The 18321-nt window shown below is 49.7% G+C and overlaps 7 protein-coding genes across 7 annotated transcripts; 2 read left to right on the forward strand and 5 right to left on the reverse strand.

Moving 5' to 3' along the window:
• Nucleotides 1–1533: 1533 nt before the first annotated feature.
• N7489_002041 (uncharacterized protein) lies at nt 1534–1863 on the reverse strand (the record flags this gene model as incomplete). Its single annotated transcript, XM_056707796.1, has 1 exon — nt 1534–1863. The coding sequence occupies one exon, from the start codon at nt 1861–1863 to the stop codon at nt 1534–1536; it is 330 nt and encodes a 109-aa protein (XP_056572098.1).
• A 786-nt stretch (nt 1864–2649) lies between these two features.
• N7489_002042 (elongation of very long chain fatty acids protein) lies at nt 2650–3775 on the reverse strand (the record flags this gene model as incomplete). The annotated part of the gene is made up of 3 exons (XM_056707797.1): nt 2650–2972; nt 3028–3310; nt 3365–3775. 3 exons carry the CDS (start codon nt 3773–3775, stop codon nt 2650–2652), a joined length of 1017 nt encoding a protein of 338 aa, XP_056572099.1.
• A 1423-nt stretch (nt 3776–5198) lies between these two features.
• Nucleotides 5199–6222, forward strand: N7489_002043 (cytochrome c oxidase subunit VI; the record flags this gene model as incomplete). The annotated part of the gene is made up of 4 exons (XM_056707798.1): nt 5199–5542; nt 5692–5737; nt 5876–5993; nt 6073–6222. 4 exons carry the CDS (start codon nt 5199–5201, stop codon nt 6189–6191), a joined length of 627 nt encoding a protein of 208 aa, XP_056572100.1. The 3' UTR covers nt 6192–6222.
• A 737-nt stretch (nt 6223–6959) lies between these two features.
• On the reverse strand, nt 6960–8332 carry N7489_002044 (glycosyltransferase family 15 protein; the record flags this gene model as incomplete). The annotated part of the gene is made up of 4 exons (XM_056707799.1): nt 6960–7116; nt 7175–7793; nt 7850–8113; nt 8191–8332. 4 exons carry the CDS (start codon nt 8330–8332, stop codon nt 6960–6962), a joined length of 1182 nt encoding a protein of 393 aa, XP_056572101.1.
• Nucleotides 8333–8529: 197 nt separating this feature from the next.
• Nucleotides 8530–11155, forward strand: N7489_002045 (uncharacterized protein; the record flags this gene model as incomplete). The annotated part of the gene is made up of 2 exons (XM_056707800.1): nt 8530–8607; nt 8669–11155. 2 exons carry the CDS (start codon nt 8530–8532, stop codon nt 11153–11155), a joined length of 2565 nt encoding a protein of 854 aa, XP_056572102.1.
• A 279-nt stretch (nt 11156–11434) lies between these two features.
• Nucleotides 11435–13045, reverse strand: N7489_002046 (tyrosine--tRNA ligase TYS1; the record flags this gene model as incomplete). Its single annotated transcript, XM_056707801.1, has 8 exons — nt 11435–11701; nt 11753–11985; nt 12041–12110; nt 12168–12297; nt 12374–12574; nt 12642–12682; nt 12754–12963; nt 13013–13045. The coding sequence occupies 8 exons, from the start codon at nt 13043–13045 to the stop codon at nt 11435–11437; spliced, it is 1185 nt and encodes a 394-aa protein (XP_056572103.1).
• A 411-nt stretch (nt 13046–13456) lies between these two features.
• N7489_002047 (phosphoribosylformylglycinamidine synthase) lies at nt 13457–17539 on the reverse strand (the record flags this gene model as incomplete). The annotated part of the gene is made up of 1 exon (XM_056707802.1): nt 13457–17539. The coding sequence occupies one exon, from the start codon at nt 17537–17539 to the stop codon at nt 13457–13459; it is 4083 nt and encodes a 1360-aa protein (XP_056572104.1).
• Between the last annotated feature and the right edge of the window lie 782 nt (nt 17540–18321).

An 18321-nucleotide genomic window follows, 5' to 3' on the forward strand; every position in this document is an offset into this window, starting at 1 on the left:
AAGAAGAAAGGCATCCAGGGACTTTTGCCACCCTGTACACGTGTAGAATGAAAAATGGAAAGGTTCATTATAATTTCAATATAATCTTTTATTTTTGTTATATTTTTGAATATTTTTTCCCTTAGATTTGTACTAAATTTGTACAGCGCGTAAGAAGAAAAGAATTGTGATTGGTGTCTCACCCTTGCAGGACTAAATAGGGCCAGTTTCAGCAGGGGGAGAAAACGCGTTACACTGGATATCGTGGCAGGACGGCTGATTTCAAACTTTCAGAGATAAATAGATTAAAAGGATAAATATCTACTCCGTACATAGAAGAATAATCAGAATCTGATAGATCACCATGAGCTATCCTTGGTCAAGGTCCATGCGCCTAATCCTCCGTTATTCCTTGGACATTTATGCATATCAGGATCTCAGGGGGGCATGGGATTATGCAGGGCATAGGAAGAATTTTCATATCCAGGGAAGTCGTCCCAACAAACTAAGAAAAGAGCGGGATGTTGAGGGTCCATGTATGAGACATCTGTCCCTGAAAGCACTCCCCCATGTGGACCAAACTACTTAAGCTGAACAGTTTAGATTGGAATGAACGCGCCCACGGGAGAACAAGGAACGGGGAGTTCATGACCAACGAGTGATCGGATCAAATCACATCAGGCGTTTAACAGCTTTGCCAAGTCAATCAGTGGGGCCCAAGTGTATAACTCAAACACACTGAACTCCCTTAGCTTCAAACGGGTGAACGGGTTAACTGGGCAGGTGGATTCTCCTTGCTATGCCAGGAGGTGCTAAATCTTGCAGGTTGGAGGTATATTACCTACATACGTAGTACTACGTAGGGTATTCTTAGGTATTCTTAGGTATTCTTCAGGAATCAGGGGGTTATACATGAACACTGAAGGATCAGAACACGCTTAACATGGGAAAAATGAAAAACTCTCTTCTCCTGACTCTCCTTACATGAACATATCTCGGCGATTTTTCAATCTCACCTGTCATCCATATCTATCATCTGTCCATAATATTACTCCGTACGCTGCGTAATCCGTACAGAGTACCGAGTAGTGTGGAAGATACTAGTGCAGCCACCAGCAAGGACTCAATAATTTCCCACTCTTTTATGCATACACTTTCTGCACGTCAAGCTCTTGACACTTACTTCAATGAGTCGACCAACCAGTACTCCATATCCAGTGGGCTCTCTACGCTAGAAGGATCCGGCATAGCTCCGTATACACATCCAACCCGTTTCAAATCCGACCAGGGCCACACCGGCTCTTCATGGGCCGATCTTCACTATTAACGTCGGCCACTACTGCAGGCCCATGCGTTTCCTTTTTCTGTTCTTTTTCAAATTGGCGACCACGCTCCGGCTGCAAAGCCCGGCCCTGCATGTCCGTCCAGTCTCCGAATAAACCACGCGCATGACATCCAAGCAAGGCGCTTGTAACTTTCGAGAATAAACCATATCTCCTGCCTTTGACTTTATCTCTTGTCCTGGTCTATTGAGTTTTACCCAGCCCCATTATATCAATGGCTGGGCTGGTTATCGAGAGATGTGATGGCCACCGCCCTTTCGATCTGGGTGGCTGGATATAACCAGCCTTGCTGCTCGCCTTCTGAGTTCAGGTCCTTTTTGGGGAAGGGGACTTTCTCTCTGGAGGCTGAGGCTCTGTATGTTTCGTCACGCGACGCGTTGATCGCCTTGCTAACTGGGCACGTCCGGGGAATATCAGATACATCACTTTCGTGGCGTTGTGCCTCGTCGCACAGGCCATGATGACCATCTAAACTCCACCTGGCGGTTCCTGTTCCTGCGTTTCTGTTTCTGCCGTGGCAGTCCAGTATGATACTGCACATTGTGCTGCGGAGGTCAGCATATAAGCTTTATGTTGCCATATCAACAAGTTGGGTATTTGTTTGGCGTCAATGGTGTGGCGAAATGGATTGGTTTGGATGGATAGCCTCGAGATATGGTCTGGCCGAATTGTCTCTCGAGATACAGACTGGGTCCGCATGGGTGATGCATCTTGAATCCCGGTTGTGCTGAAGGTGCTGACAGCATAGGCAATCAATTTTAGAAAGCAAACATGCCTTGCTGACCAGATGCGAGCCATGGACATGGTATCTGACCTGCCGATCCGTCTCTCCCCCAAACACACTATTGCCTAAAGAACAGACATGATTATATTTATCTTGATATTATGAGCTAACGTCTATCAATGGATACTTTAATAACAATAAGGGCGAAAGGTACAATCCCATGGCCTGCCACCGAACGGGGGGTGATAACGACAAACATGAACAGAAGAAGAAAACGACATTATAAAATACAACCATGACGAGACCACTGGGATAGGGTAATCCAACAGCATTGCCCCTATAGGTTTTTCCGACAAAAGTTCCGGCGCACTCCAAGGCACATACCCCATGCTCGGGCAATGGACCTGGCATCATGAGGTGGTCATTCATTAAACAAATATAGGGACGCATCACCCGAGAGCAGCCACTCTGCCCTGCTGCTTTGTTTGGCCACAAGCACTGGATGAATTTCCAGTGCGATGGCTCATCCTAAGATGATTCAACAATCTTCTCCCAAATCACAAGCTGAAAGCATTCAGACGCGACTGTGCTTTGGTTGATTATCTAGGCCTTGCGGGAGCGTGTCACAGGGCCGTTGGAGCGGCCAGTGGACTTGGCGCTGCCGTTCTGGGTACCAGCCGGGGAAGGAATTTCGAAGTTCTTCATGTCGATCAATGATTTCTGGCCAGTGTTGCGGCGGGGACGACCGGTCTTGGCGGTCTTGTTGTAGGTGGCGATGTAGAAGGAGATGAACAGGACCAAGTAGGAGCTGATGATGCCGATACCAGCCAAGGCAGCGAATTCCTCGCCGGCACACTTGCCCATGTTAGGGAGCCACGGGAAGTAGGCAGAGGTGAAGTAGGTGTACGAGGCGAAGTAGATGAACCCTTGAAACTGTCAGTATACCATTCCTTGCATGTTTCTGGGGGCTGAATCACTTACCGACGTCAATGACGAACTGGAGGATCTGCAGCATGGTGATGTACTTCTTCCACCAAATGCGAACGCCACGGGCGCTCTGGAAGTAGTACCAGTACATCACGACATGGACCAGCAGGTTGATGGTGATGGGCACCCACTGCACAGCAGTCACACCGATAAGCTGAGTGTAGCAGAGGAGGGCGGTGGCACCGTGGTGGTAGGTGTGAAGGAAGGTCAATGGCTTCTTCTTGAGGACCAGGAAGACGGTGTCAATGAACTCGACGTATTTGTTGATGTAGTTGAGCTAATCAGGTTGTGAGTTTCCTTCTTCCGGCGGTTCAAGCGCTTCGCAACTTACGTAGTACAGAACGATCAGAGGGCGAGTCCAACCACCCTCCTGGTCACAGATAGTGTAGAAGACTCCGTGTCTCCAGAGGGTGGGGAGCAGCTGCTCAATGAACAAGACCAGCAGGATAGCGCTAACGGTGGTCAAAACGAAGTTGTGAATCATGAACAAGGCGTTAAGCTTGAACGCAGGCAACTTCTTCATGATCTCGCGACCACCGAAAATGACAACGTAGTAGGTGATAAGCATCATTGTAGTCTCCTTCAGGGTGGACAGAGGGGTGACACCTTCGGTGAAGCTAAACTCGCTGGCGGGATACCCCATGACCTTCTCGTAGGCCTGGTCGAAGAGGGGCCACAAGTGCACACCGAAGGGTCGATCGATGGTGGGGACCGAGACATGTTTGAGGATTTCGGACGCCATTGTGGCAGGATTAGGTTGTTCCTCTCAAACGAAGATGGGTTGAAGATAGAGATAGCAAAAGGCAACCTGTTCTTTTGACGGCAGTAATCTGCAGTTAACCGCCAAAACAAGAAAAGCCAAATGAAGGAAAGGAAAGGAATGAAAGGAAAGAAAACCAAAGAAATGAAAGTAGGAAAGGGGGTAAAAAGAAGAGAAGGAAAAGCTGGAGAAATAAGAGAACCATTACTTTTTGCGTCCGGCGCGTCCGTTGAGGGCCCAAAAGGGTTTAGCGTTTAAAAAAGGGGAAGATCAGGTTCCGATCGCATCTCCGGAGTACATGGAGTACTTTGTTCAATATATGAAACGTTGATTACGGAGTAAATAGATTAGATTGAGATTTTATTCATTCTTAATAATAATCCCAGACCATAAAATAACTATAGTTATGTAGTGTTGCTAAATACAATACTGTCCTTGGTGTGAAACTATCACATGCTAGCCTAGCCAAATTCTAATAGTGCAGTATCCATTACAAAGAAGAAATGAACTATATAAAATTGCCGAGGATTATCCAAATTCACTACGGATTATGTCCTATGCACATATCTTCGGAAATTGACGACCTCTGCTCTCGATGGCTAACTCATTAGGTGGATTCCAGTCCCCACCTCAACTATATCCATACCCGAAGCGTCGCGTTGAGGTTATATCGAGACATTTCCTATTATTGGGCTACAACTAAATATCATCGAAGTTTGTCATTGCAAGTAGCCTTGGCAGGTATATAGATGTCATTTATGTATACTAGGTTGCCCCAATCCCCGCAGCATAGGATATACATAGAGCATATCCACAGAGTAGACATGTGGATCATAATAAACAATATTTGATCTGTTGTCCATTTTTCTGTCAAGTGGGATTATATCCATGGATCTACTCTGTACCTAATTCAAAATCATTAAGATCTTAGATTGCGATGTCGCCACTACTCGTTCTCAACCTTACCGAGGTCTACCTAGGTAAGCTCGACAGTCAACACTCATGTATCTAACCACATTCTCCAGTTTCTGTCACCTTCTTGGTGTATGTAGTAACAGATTCATAACATCTTGATTAAATTGGGGCCAATTTCTCGAATAATCATCTAAGTCGGTTCTCTGCGTAGCCATTGGAGAGAAAATATATATTTGAACATCCAATTACCATGATAGTTTGGCTTCAGTGTTTCGGAAAAACCTCTCTAATGTTTAGCCTTATCATATAAAACGTATCAATATAGACATAAGGAATTCAAGAACAATGGGATATCGCATGAACCGACTGCACTCGACGGTCATGACCTTAAGACTCGGCCAATGACACGCATCTCGAAAGTGACAACCATCCAACCAATCAGCGGCCACCATTAGAGATCAAGACAACTTGGAACGGGGCCGATCGGATGATGACTCAGCACCCGTACAGCTGCCTCAGGCGTCAACACCACACCACCCGCAAAATCCTAGAGGCACTTCACACCTCCCCTTCCCGTCCCCATCCACACCTCTCCCCTCACCATTGCTCCTGTCCGGTCCACCGTGGTCCCCTTCTAAAAATGTCGTCCCTCTCCATCTTCCGCGTGGCGACCCGCGCCGTTCGCCCTACCGGCTTCTTTAGAGCTCCCCAATTGACCCGGTCCCGGATGCAGTCCCCAGTGACTCTGGCCGCCGCCCGCGCCCACAACTTCGGTACCACCGCCATTCGCCGCTCCGGCCACGAGGATGAGACATACGAAGAGTTCTCTGCCAGGTACGACACCCCAATCGCAAGCCATTGAGGCCGGAGGAGTCGGACAGAAGCGTCTTGCATCTCCATGTTAGACGCTTCCCGGAACGAACATCGGCAATCGTCTGGACATGATAGGGACGTCCCATACTGACTGTGTATCCCAATGGCAGATTCGAGAAGGAATTTGATGGTGTGCAGGACGTTTTCGAGCTCCAGGTATGACTATCTCGACTTCACCCGAGACATATTGATCGGCATGCGATACATGGCATCAGCCACACCCGTTACTCAACATGCGGCTCCTATATCCGCACCAATCCAACAATTGACTAATGCGTATTTCTTTGCAAACAGCGCAACCTGAACAACTGCTTCGCTTACGATCTCGTTCCCTCCGTCGAGGTCCTCACTGCCGCCCTCAAGGCCGCCCGCCGTGTTAACGACTTCCCCACCGCTGTTCGCGTCTTCGAGGGTACGCTTCCACAACATCCTATATTTGGGCACTAGTGTATTTCGTCGCTGAACCCAAGCTAACGTCATCTCGTTATTAGGTGTCAAGGCCAAGGTCGAGAACCCCGACCAGTACAAGCAATATCTCGAGTCTCTCGAGGGTCTGCGCGTCGAGCTGGGCGTCGCTCTCCGGGAGGAGCTCTACCCCCAGGAGGCGTAAATTTTCCACCATCCATTCTACTTTTACGTCAATTTTCTCTCAAACAAACAGTACCCCCCTCGCATGTTGTTTATCCAGCACTGTTTGACTGGCTGAGGACTGGGTCAGGTCGAAGAGAAAACTGTATACATACTTTAGAGATCTCTTGTGTTGTTAGTGCTGCTGTTGTCTGGAAAAAGGTCTTCTGTGCCTTACTTGGTTGGTGCTTAATCTATCCTGATTCCATCTTGTTCAGTCATCTTGCATTGTCGTATTACCAACCGCTCAAGCCAGTCCTCAGTCCTCGACCCTCAATTCTCAATCCTTAATTATCAATGTGCCAACACTTAGTTTACGGAACTTCCTCAAAATGGTAGAATAGCCAGACAGGTCTGAATCTCGGTTTTGTTCCTAAATAGCCAATATATCACAAAATGACCTGCGAAAGCAGGCCATGGGGCACCAGACAAACAAACAGAGCCTCCAACAATGACCATGCGCAACCGATATAAGTACAATGTAGATAGGCCTCCGTAGCTCTCTAGGAGACAGCAACATGGCCGAAAACGTATTTCGTGACAGGGAATTAAACCAAAAATAGGAAAGAAAAGGGAACACAAAATCATCAATACACACAGGTATGTGTCCGCTCAAACGCCGGGTACCAAGCCACTGATTTTCAGTAATATAGTCATAGGGGTATGCAAGGTGATGCAAGGAATCGAGTCATGAGGCACTGTCCAGAATGACAAGAGACGAGAGAACAGATCAAACGAGACACCATGATAACTAGTGCGTCCCAACATACTTGAAGTAAGTAGGTCGGCAATCCTCCTTGGCAAGGAAGTCTGCGCCTTGGAAGAACTGGCCAGCTTTGCAGCCGGAGCACTTCGGAGAATTGGGGCAGTTGAGATACGGGATGTGGTTGTACCCGATATCACGGAACCTAGTAAAGATACATGTGAGTGAGGGTTCTAAAATAAGAGAAAGACCATGTGACTTACCAGTGGACGTTGGCGGCATCGGCGAAAAGACCAATGCCAAGGGAGTGGACGGGAGCATCACCCCAGCGTTCGTAGAAGAACCCACCGGCGCGATCCAGGTGCTGGAAGTAGGCCTCGTACTTTTCGCCGCGGAAGAAGTCGAGATCGCCAATTTCGAAGTTGGACCAGAAGTGGCAGGTGGAGTATCCATTGGCGCCCTTGGTATGCTCCGGACGAGCCACGTCATCCGTAATCCACTCCCACATGTTGTTATCGCTGAGGTACGACGGGTTGGCGGCGAGGAATCGCTGAGTCTCGGGCCATAGGGAAGGGATACTCTGTGGTGCATCGTAGAGGTTGATGGTAAAGCCGTACGTCTTGTTGCCATCCTCCATGTATCGGAACACATCGTAGTCGACATCGCAGAAGAACTTGACATTGGGCTCGATGCGCCAGTAGTAGCGGTAGCCTGCAAGGGCTGGGTGTTTGTAGAACATGCCGCTATTCCAGCGACACATCTGGTGATAGGAGATCTTGGAGCTGTACTGGATGTCTTGTTCCTCCAACATCTTTGCGGACTCGTGGAAAAGGTCCATATTGATCCAATCTGGGACTTCCCAGTGTTCCTTTGGTACAAGTTCTGTATCTAAAGTTAGGTATGGTTCCCTCTCGTTCTAATCCGACTGGAATGCATACCATATTGGCACTTGGCTTTGGTCATTGCCTGAGTCTTCTGTTTGAACTCATCGGTGAAGGGCACATCGTTGAAGAAGATATAGGGATAGTTGAACTTTTTGTTCCATGTTCGCTCCAGGTCACTCATTGTCGAGAGCAGCTGACCCAGCTCCTCATTGCGGACGAGGGTAATAAGCGCAGCATTGGTGCGGGCCGATTGTTCGCTATCGGGGGAGTAATCATGTTCTTCGGCTCGCCATAAGTTTCCTACAGGTTCTCCGGTTGCTATAAAAGTAGTTAGTATGGCATTTAGGGTGCGATTGTTGTAATAGGAGGCGTGGCAAGAAACTGGGGTCACGCACGATCTACAAGAGGATCCTTTTTCATGCCATGGGCCAACTTGGACCCTTCTTCAGAGGAGCTTTGGTGTAATTGGAAGACAAGAAATAGACAAAGAAGAATGCATGCCGCACCCAGCATGCGAATCGGTCGCGCGATAGCCATGATGGTTGTGTTTGCTTAAAGGGGGAGATGGTCGGAGGGAGAAAGGCGCGCATAAGAGTGGCCATCTTACCTCATCGGGACTAGTGTCATCCAAGCAAAACATCACTCTTCACTTTACGTTTCTTCACTTCTTGACGTCTGGAGACATCTCGATGTGATTTAGATCTTGGATCTTGGATAAGAGCCTATGTCTGAAAATGGCTCTCGCGGCTGATCTAAGTACGCTCATCGATGCCTTGATCACTTCAGTTGCTAAGATATCACCGGACCACAAGGTAATATATTGGTTTTCCATTATTCTCGTCTCATCATGCATGGTGTCTAATATATACGTAGGGCTCTGCTCGTGTCCAGAGTCTGAAGCGTCGTGTACAAGGTGGTCTCCGAACTGGCTCTCATACGCGCACCGACCAGTTTGCAGTCGCCAAGCAACTCGAGGGACTACAGGAAAAGTTTCAGATCTTGAATAGAGATGAGCTTGCCGAAGCACTTCACCTTCGCCTTGCAGAGTTGGAGAGCAATCGAAACTCCTGGCTCCCAGAGATCCTGAGTCTCTTACTGCAACTCTCAGATCGCCCCGCTCTTTTGTCTACGGTCAAACCTCCGGAGGAACGGGCCAAGGCACCAGAAGCAAAAGAGACTCTTTCTTGGTCAGACCTTAGAGCAGATGGGACGGCATTCAGTGACGAAGAAATCTGGGAACAGGTAGACTTTGCTGGCGACTCATCAGATGACGACTTTTCATCCGTGGTCAGTGATGTATTTCTTCCAAAGCACAGGCCTCAGTCCGCCACAACGGTGGATGAAGAGTACATTATCCCAGATGACGCTTTTGTGCCAGCAGAGAATGGGGATCTTATTGCCTCTTTAGAAAAGGCTCAATTCTGGAGAGCCGAAAATCACTCTTCGGCAACCACCTCGCGACTTATCACAGAATCCCAACTTGCTAGAGAGACTATCTTTATGCTTCAGGGTCTTCCGACCTCCATTTACGTACGTCTGGACGATGATTTTGGGGTGGGTCGAAGATATGCACTCGAACATTCATCCAGCGAAGCCCTGGCATCTCTTTTACAGTGTTTCAGCGAGATAGGCGCCAAACTCAACGATGTACGGTCTTTCACTAAGCTCCCACAGACAATTCCATATATGCAAACATTTTGCCGGGGTTTAGAAGATCGTCTTCTTGAATTTGATAAAGTCTTATCTCAAGTTCAATGCAAATACCTTTCCGCGGGATCAACTATCAGTCTCATCCAGCTTCTTGTTGACGTCCGTCAACACTCTCACGAGCTAGTATTGCTCGCAGAAATGATTGCCAAGCTACGCAAAGACCCCACTGATCAACCAATGTGCTGTCTTGATTCGTTATACGATTTAATATGCATGCTGGAAGCCCTTGGCGACGAAAGTTCGTCTCAGCGCCTAGCAGAGCTATTCTTTATGTGTTTCAAGACATATGCAAGCTCGATCCGACACTGGATGGAAACAGGTCAGGTCGATGTTTCGGACAGCACTTTCTTCGTGCGAACCAATCGTGAGAACGGGGATCTACGAACTCTTTGGCATGACTGGTTTATACTTGATACGGGCCACAGGCAGCAGAGGATCCCTCAGTTTCTCGAGACCAGTGTCCAGAAAGTTTTCACGGCGGGAAAGAGCATGGTATTTCTGCGCCATCTAAATGCCCTACCGGACGTTGAGGCCATGAGATTCGAGGACCTCTATTCCTCTCCACAATTACTTCCTTTCCCCGCATTAGTAGAGTCTGCCTTTGAAAAGCTTGTGGACGTGGACCATTCACTCAGTTCTAGCCTTTTACGAACGGAGCTCGACCAACAATGCGGATTATGGAGCTCCCTTGACGCTCTTCATCATATCTATCTCGCCAAAGATATGAGCGCCATCAGCATTATTGACGCCAAACTCTTTGAGTTGATCGATCGGGGTCGGTCGTGGGACGACAGGTTCTTGCTCACTGAGATAACAAGGACGGCTTTCAGTTCAGTGTCCGTCATTGACACGTCAAGGGTGCTTGTGCGGCCAGATAGTACTCAGATGCGGGTCTCTCAGAATGGTCAGCGAACAGTAGGGATTCTCGATGCGGTAACGATCGATTATGGCCTCCCGTGGCCTATTGCAAACATAATCACCGAGGACGCAATACACACCTACCAACGGATCTCGACCTTCCTGATGCAAATCAGACGCGCTAAATATGCCATTGTGAAACAGCGTGTGCGCGACGCCCGCAATACCACACCTGACAACACATTGTTGCACGCTTTACATCACAACATGCTCTGGGTCCTTGATTTCATCTACGGCCATCTGACCTATCTCGTAATATCCACCGCAACCCGATCTCTACACAAAGATTTATCTGGCGCACAAGACGTTGATGCCATGATATCCGCCCACCAATCTTGCATGTCGTCTTTGGAAGCACAGTGCCTCCTCTCTAAAGATCTATCACATATCCATGACGCAATTATCAATTTCCTAGATTTGTGCGTTCATTTCGCAGATCTACAAGCCGCGCACTTGCTCGGCGACGAAGAACAACATATGGAGAACCCCCACACAAAGAAAGAGTCCGAAAACGAGTTCGACTCCGATGATGATGACGATAATGTGAACCATGAACACACACTCACGGTTTCATTTCATGACTCGACCTACAGCCAGCAGCTGGAAACGGTCAACAACCAGTTCAATCATCTAATAACTTTTGTAACAGATGGCTTGAAAAATTTAGCTCGTACAGATGGACTTCAAAGTTGGGATATTCTTGCCGACAGGCTCGAATGGAGACGGAATTAGCGCAGGCTTTGATACACGATACAAATACCCTTTAGTTCCAGCGGGCGTTGGCGTTACATAGCTCAAGAATTGAAGAATTGACGTAGCTTAACAATTGGGATAACTTAATAGCTTAGAACTGACACTAGGTAGTGGAAGATGCAATAATGGCTTTTTCGACTACATACATAAATTTCTGTCTCAAACTCAAACAGCCAACCAATCGTTTTTGGTCCGGGACTGTAAAGATCTATGGGATGTTAACCCCGTCGGATTGGAGCCTGATGTCTGATCGGCGCTCTATTCTTTTGCGCGAAAAGCCAGTTGCTCTGAAGGTTGGGCGGCCTCTTGCTCCGAAGGCTGGGCTGCTGTCTCTTCTTGCTTGGCGCCCGGGAAGCGAGAACCTCTGTCCTTAACCTTCTTTACCTTCTTGTGCACAACTGGAGGCGGGTAAGCCTTCAATGTAACCTCCTGCCATTCAGCGGAGGCTGCGTAGGCCGCCTGGATAGGGGCCATAAGGTCGACCATACCGGCCGAGACAGCAGGCTTAAGCAGTTGTGGAGTCAACTATAACATCGTTAGCCAATGATATAAGGGTTTCAAGATAGGTATACATACAATATCAGCTCTGTAAGCGTCGTGTAGCTGCTTCATATCAGTGAAGACCAGAGGCTCAGCGTCCTTACGCTCGACGCGGAATTCTCCATGGCCCTTGAGGACCGCTGCGGGCAATAGAATGTGTTCGACCAATGAAATAACACCGTTGTCTTCAACGACCTTAGGGATACACTCTGCCTTCCGAATCTTCTTTGAGATGGCCTCGGCAGGGTCGAGTAGGTCGATCTTACTATCTGATCGGGGGTTAGAATTCTAATAACTTTAATAAGAGAGGGGGGGTGTAGATACCTGGGTTATCACTAGAGCTCATCTTGCCGGAGGATAATGAGGCCATCATAGGGTTGAGAAGATGGGCGCGCTAGACGTAGGTAAGCTTCTGATCGCCGATAGTTAACATTGTAGGACGGGAACTTACAACACGGTATCCAAGTTTGGGGAGCCATTCTGTCGCAGCGGTAAAGAGCTTCCTCTGATCTACTCCTCCGAGTTGAGCATCACAATTCAAATGTTGTTCATCCAGAACCTGGAGAACTGGGTACAATAGTCTGGCGGACGGTTAGTATCTTACGCAACCCATATAGGCCGAGAGTGTATAGCCCCAGAGTGATCAGATATCCATACCCACTCAACGGAGCATTCATTGTCTGCTTTACCACTTCTGCCCCTGCCTTCTTGGCCTGACCTTCGGAGATCAGAGAAGACAATTTGTACACATCAAATACATACTCGGGACTCTTCTGGTACGAGCTGCCGAGCACGAAGGTGAGCTTTTCAGTAGGAACCCCGACGGCCTGGAGAATAGCGGTGATAACGTTTCGGTAACTGTTTATCTCAAGCGGTTTGGTTAGATCGGGATCTGGACGAGTCATTCGAAAAGGTATGCACTGACTAAATCGCGCGATTCTCCACAAGCTCGAGTGGCGCCTTTAACTGTTTACCTCAAGAGGGTTGGTTAGATCAGGACATAAACGAGTCAATTACTCCAGAAGGTATGCGCTTACGTTGTCGAGGAAGGCGTGGACATCAGCCAGGAGTATAACGACATCACAGTCTGCAAGTAGCAGCTGGGCAATCTTCAGCGCTGGCACAAAGTAGCCAATATGAGGGCGACCGGTCGTCGCTGTACCCCAGTAGATCCTAGGAGCGCGTCCTTCCTTCAGAATGTCCTGGATTATCTCTGGGTTTAGAAATTCTGCGAGGTTCGAGTTGATCTGTAACAAGTTAGTATTTGCGGTAAGAAGAGGTTGCGCGGGGTCTCACTAGATCGAATTTTGTTTGCGCCGCGGAATCCATGACGGGCTGAAAAGCAGGAGAAAGAGAGAAATAGAAAGAAAGAGCGTAAAAACCACGAAGTCAAAGCACAGGAGACCTGGAGAGTTGTCCAAAGGAGATCTCGGCAAAAAGCAAAAGGTGGGATGACTCAGATGCCCCTCTATCTCCGCTAATCTCCATTCCTTCCGAGTCTCGGAATCCTTCCGTTCTACTATCTATGTTTTGTGGATATGATTGCATTGGATCTATGTTGTATGTTCATATGGAAATATTATTGATCAATTTTGCTATATACTGATTTGAGAGGTCATTTTGGCATGTTCTTTCTTTTTAAACTCCAGTATGACAGAGAATATGGACAAGAACTCGGAACAAGTAAGAGAAAAAGAAAGGGTTTAAAGGAAAAGCTTCGTAAATAAGAACCAAAAATTTCTAACCAACCCAGCGTCTGGCGCTGTAGAAGACACGTCCCCAAGGGCCAATCTCGCCCCAGGACTCGGCATTCGGAGGCAACCAGCTGGCAATACCGTTCAAGACAGTACGCTCAGGGTGAGGCATGATGGCAAGGACACGACCGTCGGGGCTGCGTACACCGGCAATACCCTCGGGACTGCCGTTAGGGTTGAAGGGGTACTTCATGGTGGGCTTGAGAGTAGAATTGTCCACGAATCGGACGGGGGCAAGACCTTCGCGAACGAAGTCGGAAGCTGAGACGCCCTGGGAGTTGGCGAAGGAGGCACGACCCTCGCCGTGAGCAACGGCAATAGGGAGCGAAGTGCCGTCCATGCCGTGGAAAAAGACGCTGGGGCGGGATGGGTCGGGGTCGGAGATGCGGGCCATGCAGACACGGCCTTCGTACTGCTCACTGGCGTTGCGCTCGAAGCTGGGCCAGTAACCCGCACCAGGGATCAGCTCCTTGACACGGGACAGGAACTGGCAGCCGTTGCAGACACCCAGCGCAAAAGTATCCGGACGCTCGAAGAACTCCTGGAACTCCTTGCGGGTGTTCTCGTGCAGGAGAACGGACTTGGCCCAGCCCTGACCGGCACCCAAGACGTCACCGTACGAAAAGCCACCGCAGGCAGCGAGACCAGCGAAGGTGGAGAGAGACACACGACCGGAAATAATATCGGTCATGTGAACATCGACGGCAGAGAAACCAGCGGTGTTGAAGGCAAAGGCCATCTCAGCTTGACTGTTGACACCCTGCTCACGAAGGATGGCAACGCGGGGCTTGTTGGCGAAGGGAGAGTATTGGGAAAGGCTAGCCATCATGGGCAAGGCCTTGTCCTTCGGATCGAAGGTAGGGTTCCAAGAGAGACCGGGGTTGGCGTCGTCAAGGATGTTGGCATACTCCTGCTCCGCGCAGTCGGCATTGTCACGAATCTTCTGCATGTGGTAGGAAGTCTTGGCCCAGGTCTGCTGGAGGCTGGAACGGGTGTTGCGGTAGATCAAAGAGGCCTTGTGGTAGATAGCAAGATTCTGCTTGGGCTGTTCAGAGACACGTCCGATCCTGTGGATCAGACCTGGAGGAGGACCGCAAGTGGCGAAGCATGAGCGGAACTGGATCTCGTGCTCCTTACGGACCTGGAAGACAGCACCAAGCTCTTCGGTGAAGAGGGTTTCAATGACATCCTTGGTGTTGAAAGAGGCACAGATGCTATCGAGCATGATCTCGACACCGCAGCGACCGGCGAACATCATCTCAGCAAGAGTAGTCAGAAGACCACCATCGGAGCGATCGTGGTAAGCCAAAACAATTCCGGCTTCTTGAAGTTGCTGCGTAGCATCAAAGAAGTCTCGGAAGAGATCGACGTCGCGAACGTCAGGGCACTCGGAACCGACTTCATTGAAGACCTGAGCAAGAGCCGATCCACCAAGCGTCTTACGACCGAAGGAAAGGTCCACAAACATGAGGACAGTCTCACCAACTTCTTCGAAGCTACGAAGAGCCGGGGTCCAGGTTTTGGTGAAATCGCCAACCGGCGCGAAGGCAGAGATGACACAGGACATGGGAGCAGTAACCTCCTTGGCCTCATTCGAGGCCTCATCCTTCCACTTCATCTTCATGGACATAGAGTCCTTGCCGACGGGAATACTGATGCCAAGCTTAGGACACAAGTCCAGACCAACAGCCTCCACGGCTTCATAGATAGCAGCGCCCTCTCCAGGGTGGCTACCGGCAGACATCCAGTTGGCTGAGAGCTTCACTTGGCTGAGACGATCCACAAGATCGGAAGCAGCCAGGTTCATGAGCGACTCAGCAACAGCCATACGAGCAGATGAACCAGAGGAAATGAGAGCCAGAGTAGGCTTTTCACCCATGGCGAAGGCTTCACCGGTCTTCATACCTAGGGCCAAGGAGGTGGCAGTAACTGAAACATCCGACACGGGTGTCTGCCACTTGCCAACCATCTGGTCACGGGCTGTCAGGCCACCGACAGTGCGGTCGCCGATGGTGATCAAGAAAGACTTAGAGCCGACTGCAGGCAGAGACAGAACTCTGTTGACAGCCTCGCCGACAATCTCCGTCTTCGAGGTGAGAGAGGGAAGATACTTGGTGAGGCTAGAGTCCACGGCGGGCAGCTTCAGCTTGCGCGAATCGACAGTTCGGGTCATGCGGGGAGTCTTTCCGAACAGCACAGACAAAGGAAGGTCAATCGGGGCTGGGTACTCCTTGGACTCTCGATCAAGCAGAATGAGTCTTTTTTCCTCCTCTGACGAACCGCCGCCACGACCGACAACGGAGAAGCCACAACGCTCACGGTGAGCGATAGCAGTGAACTTGTTCATGCTCTCCTCGCCAACGGCCATGACATACCGCTCCTGGGCTTCACAGCACCAAATTTGCATGGGGCTCATGCTACGGTCTGCATTATCGATCTCACGAAGCTCGAACGTAGCTCCCAAGCCGGAGTCATGGATCAGTTCAGGAAGGGCGTTGGACAAGCCACCGGCACCGACATCGTGGATGAACTTGATGGGGTTGTTGTCTCCCATGGCCACGCAGGCGTTGATAACCTCCTGCGCTCTCCGTTGGACTTCGGCATTTCCTCTCTGAACACTGGCAAAGTCGAGCTCCGCGGATCCTTCACCAGAAGCGATACTGGAGGCAGCACCTCCTCCCAGACCAATAAGCATGGCCGGACCACCAAGAACGACAAGGAAAGCACCAGGCTTGACAACATCTGGGTGTTTGATAGCGTGTTGGGGGCGAACAGTTCCAACACCACCAGCGATCATGATGGGCTTGTGGTATCCTCGCACTTCCTTTTCGCCGTTGCCCACATCAATCTCGGTGAGCAGAGTGCGGAAGTATCCACCAATGCAGGGACGGCCGAACTCGTTGTTGAAAGCAGCGCTACCAATAGGTGCCTCCAACATGATATCCAAACTGCTGGCAATGTGGTTTGGCTTGCCGACCTCGAGCTCCCATGGCTGCCTCAACTCAGGAATCAAAAGGTCTGACACACAGTAGCCGGCGAGACCGGCCTTAGGGCGCGAGCCACGACCGACAGCACCCTCATCACGGATTTCTCCGCCGGATCCTGTAGCCGCACCAGGGTAAGGTGAAACGGCAGTGGGGTGGTTGTGGGTCTCAACCTTGGCCAGGAAGTGCACAACTTCCTTGGTGTGCATCCACTGTCCAGTTGTCGGATCGGGGGCCCAGAACGCGGCCTCGGGGCCCTCCAGAACGGCGGCATTGTCACTGTAAGCGCTGACGGTGTGCTCAGGATGCTTCTTGTGTGTGTTGCGAATCATGGCAAACAGACTGTTTGGCATGGGCTTGCCATCAATCACCCAGGAAGCATTGAACTGCTTGTGTCGGCAATGCTCCGAGTTGACCTGAGCGAACATGAAAAGCTCGACATCGGTAGGGTCACGGGCAATTGCGCCATTCGGACCATAGGCCTCAGCCAGATAATCGATCTCTGTATCATCAAGGGCCAAGCCGAGCTCCGTGTTTGCCTCCTGGAGGATTTCTTTGGGTGACTTAGTCCCGCCTTGGAGGGAGATGGTCTTGAGGGGCTGGGGAGCGTGCTCGGAGAACATAAGGCTTAGCTCGGGCTCATCCTTGCTAATGATCTGAGTCATCCGATCATGAAGCGTGTCCATGTATTCCGGCTTGTAGTCCTCGGCACTGTTACGGAGACACGAAATCTTCATACCCCGTTCGATCCGCTTGACGTACTTCTGCAGGCCACAGACGTGCGAAATGCCCGTTGCTTGGGAGCTCCATGGCGAGACAGTACCGGTTCGGGGGAAAATGTAAAAAGTATCGAATTGACCGTCGGTGGATTCGAAAGTAGGAGGGATGTCTGTGATGTCGCCGTACTGAAGCAATTGTTCGAGTACCGCACGCTGGGGCTCGTCCAAGGGCTGGGTGGCATGCACATAGTGAAGCCACTGGGCTCGAATGTCCTGGACACCGATGCTGGTAGCAATAGCATGCCCCCGGGAGCGGGAAAAGGCAACGGAACCTGGGATGGCCAGGTAAGTATCGGTAGGAGTCATCGTGAAGCAATTTGGGAATTCTCCCAATGAGTCAAGTATGACACAGGAGATAGGAATTGGTTCTCCTGGTATTTAAGGAGATTGAGTGGCTCGAGTGCCTCTCTCAAGTGGACTTGAGAAGATCGCTAGAAGAGACCGGCGATGACTCTATCGCCGCTTTTTTTTGTCAGAGAAATGAGTTTCCCCCGCCCTAAGCCTGATGCGGCTTATCATCCTGAATCACGTGCCGATAACGGATTTAGAGTTTGACACCAACAAATTCTTCAATTCTTTTCGTTTTCTTATACACTGATAGATCCATTGACGTATTTTTTTGAAGGAAACCGACGATATATAAAATGTAACATTGCTAGGCTCTTCCATCTGATTTGGCAGTATCGAAATGAGAGTGAAGGGATCGAATGGAGGACATTGTGGGGCACTGAGTCAACAACATCGGCCCAGAGAATCCCCTCAGTACAAGACAACATGAAACGAACGGAGATACCTTATTAGATCTCCACACTAGAGGCGGCCTGGGTTCGCTATGTCAACCTCCCTCGCACATTCTTCATTGTACTATGTCTAATAATCTGCTTCAGAGTTGTGGATTGCTCACAGAGAACTGTATAACACAAGACTCCATGTGCAATGCTTGACCTGAAGATACCCCAAGGTGTTTAATTTGTCCAAGTTGTCCCTGCCGAACTAGATGGCGGTAAAGCCCTCAGCCCCTAGCTTATGAACAACTCAGTGTCTTCCGCGTTAGAGGCCAGCATAATGGTGAGAGGGTGAATCTCATG

Source organism: Penicillium chrysogenum (assembly GCF_028827035.1).
Source record: "Penicillium chrysogenum strain IBT 35668 chromosome Unknown utg000001l_segment0_segment0, whole genome shotgun sequence".
Classification (NCBI taxonomy): Eukaryota; Fungi; Ascomycota; class Eurotiomycetes; order Eurotiales; family Aspergillaceae; genus Penicillium; species Penicillium chrysogenum.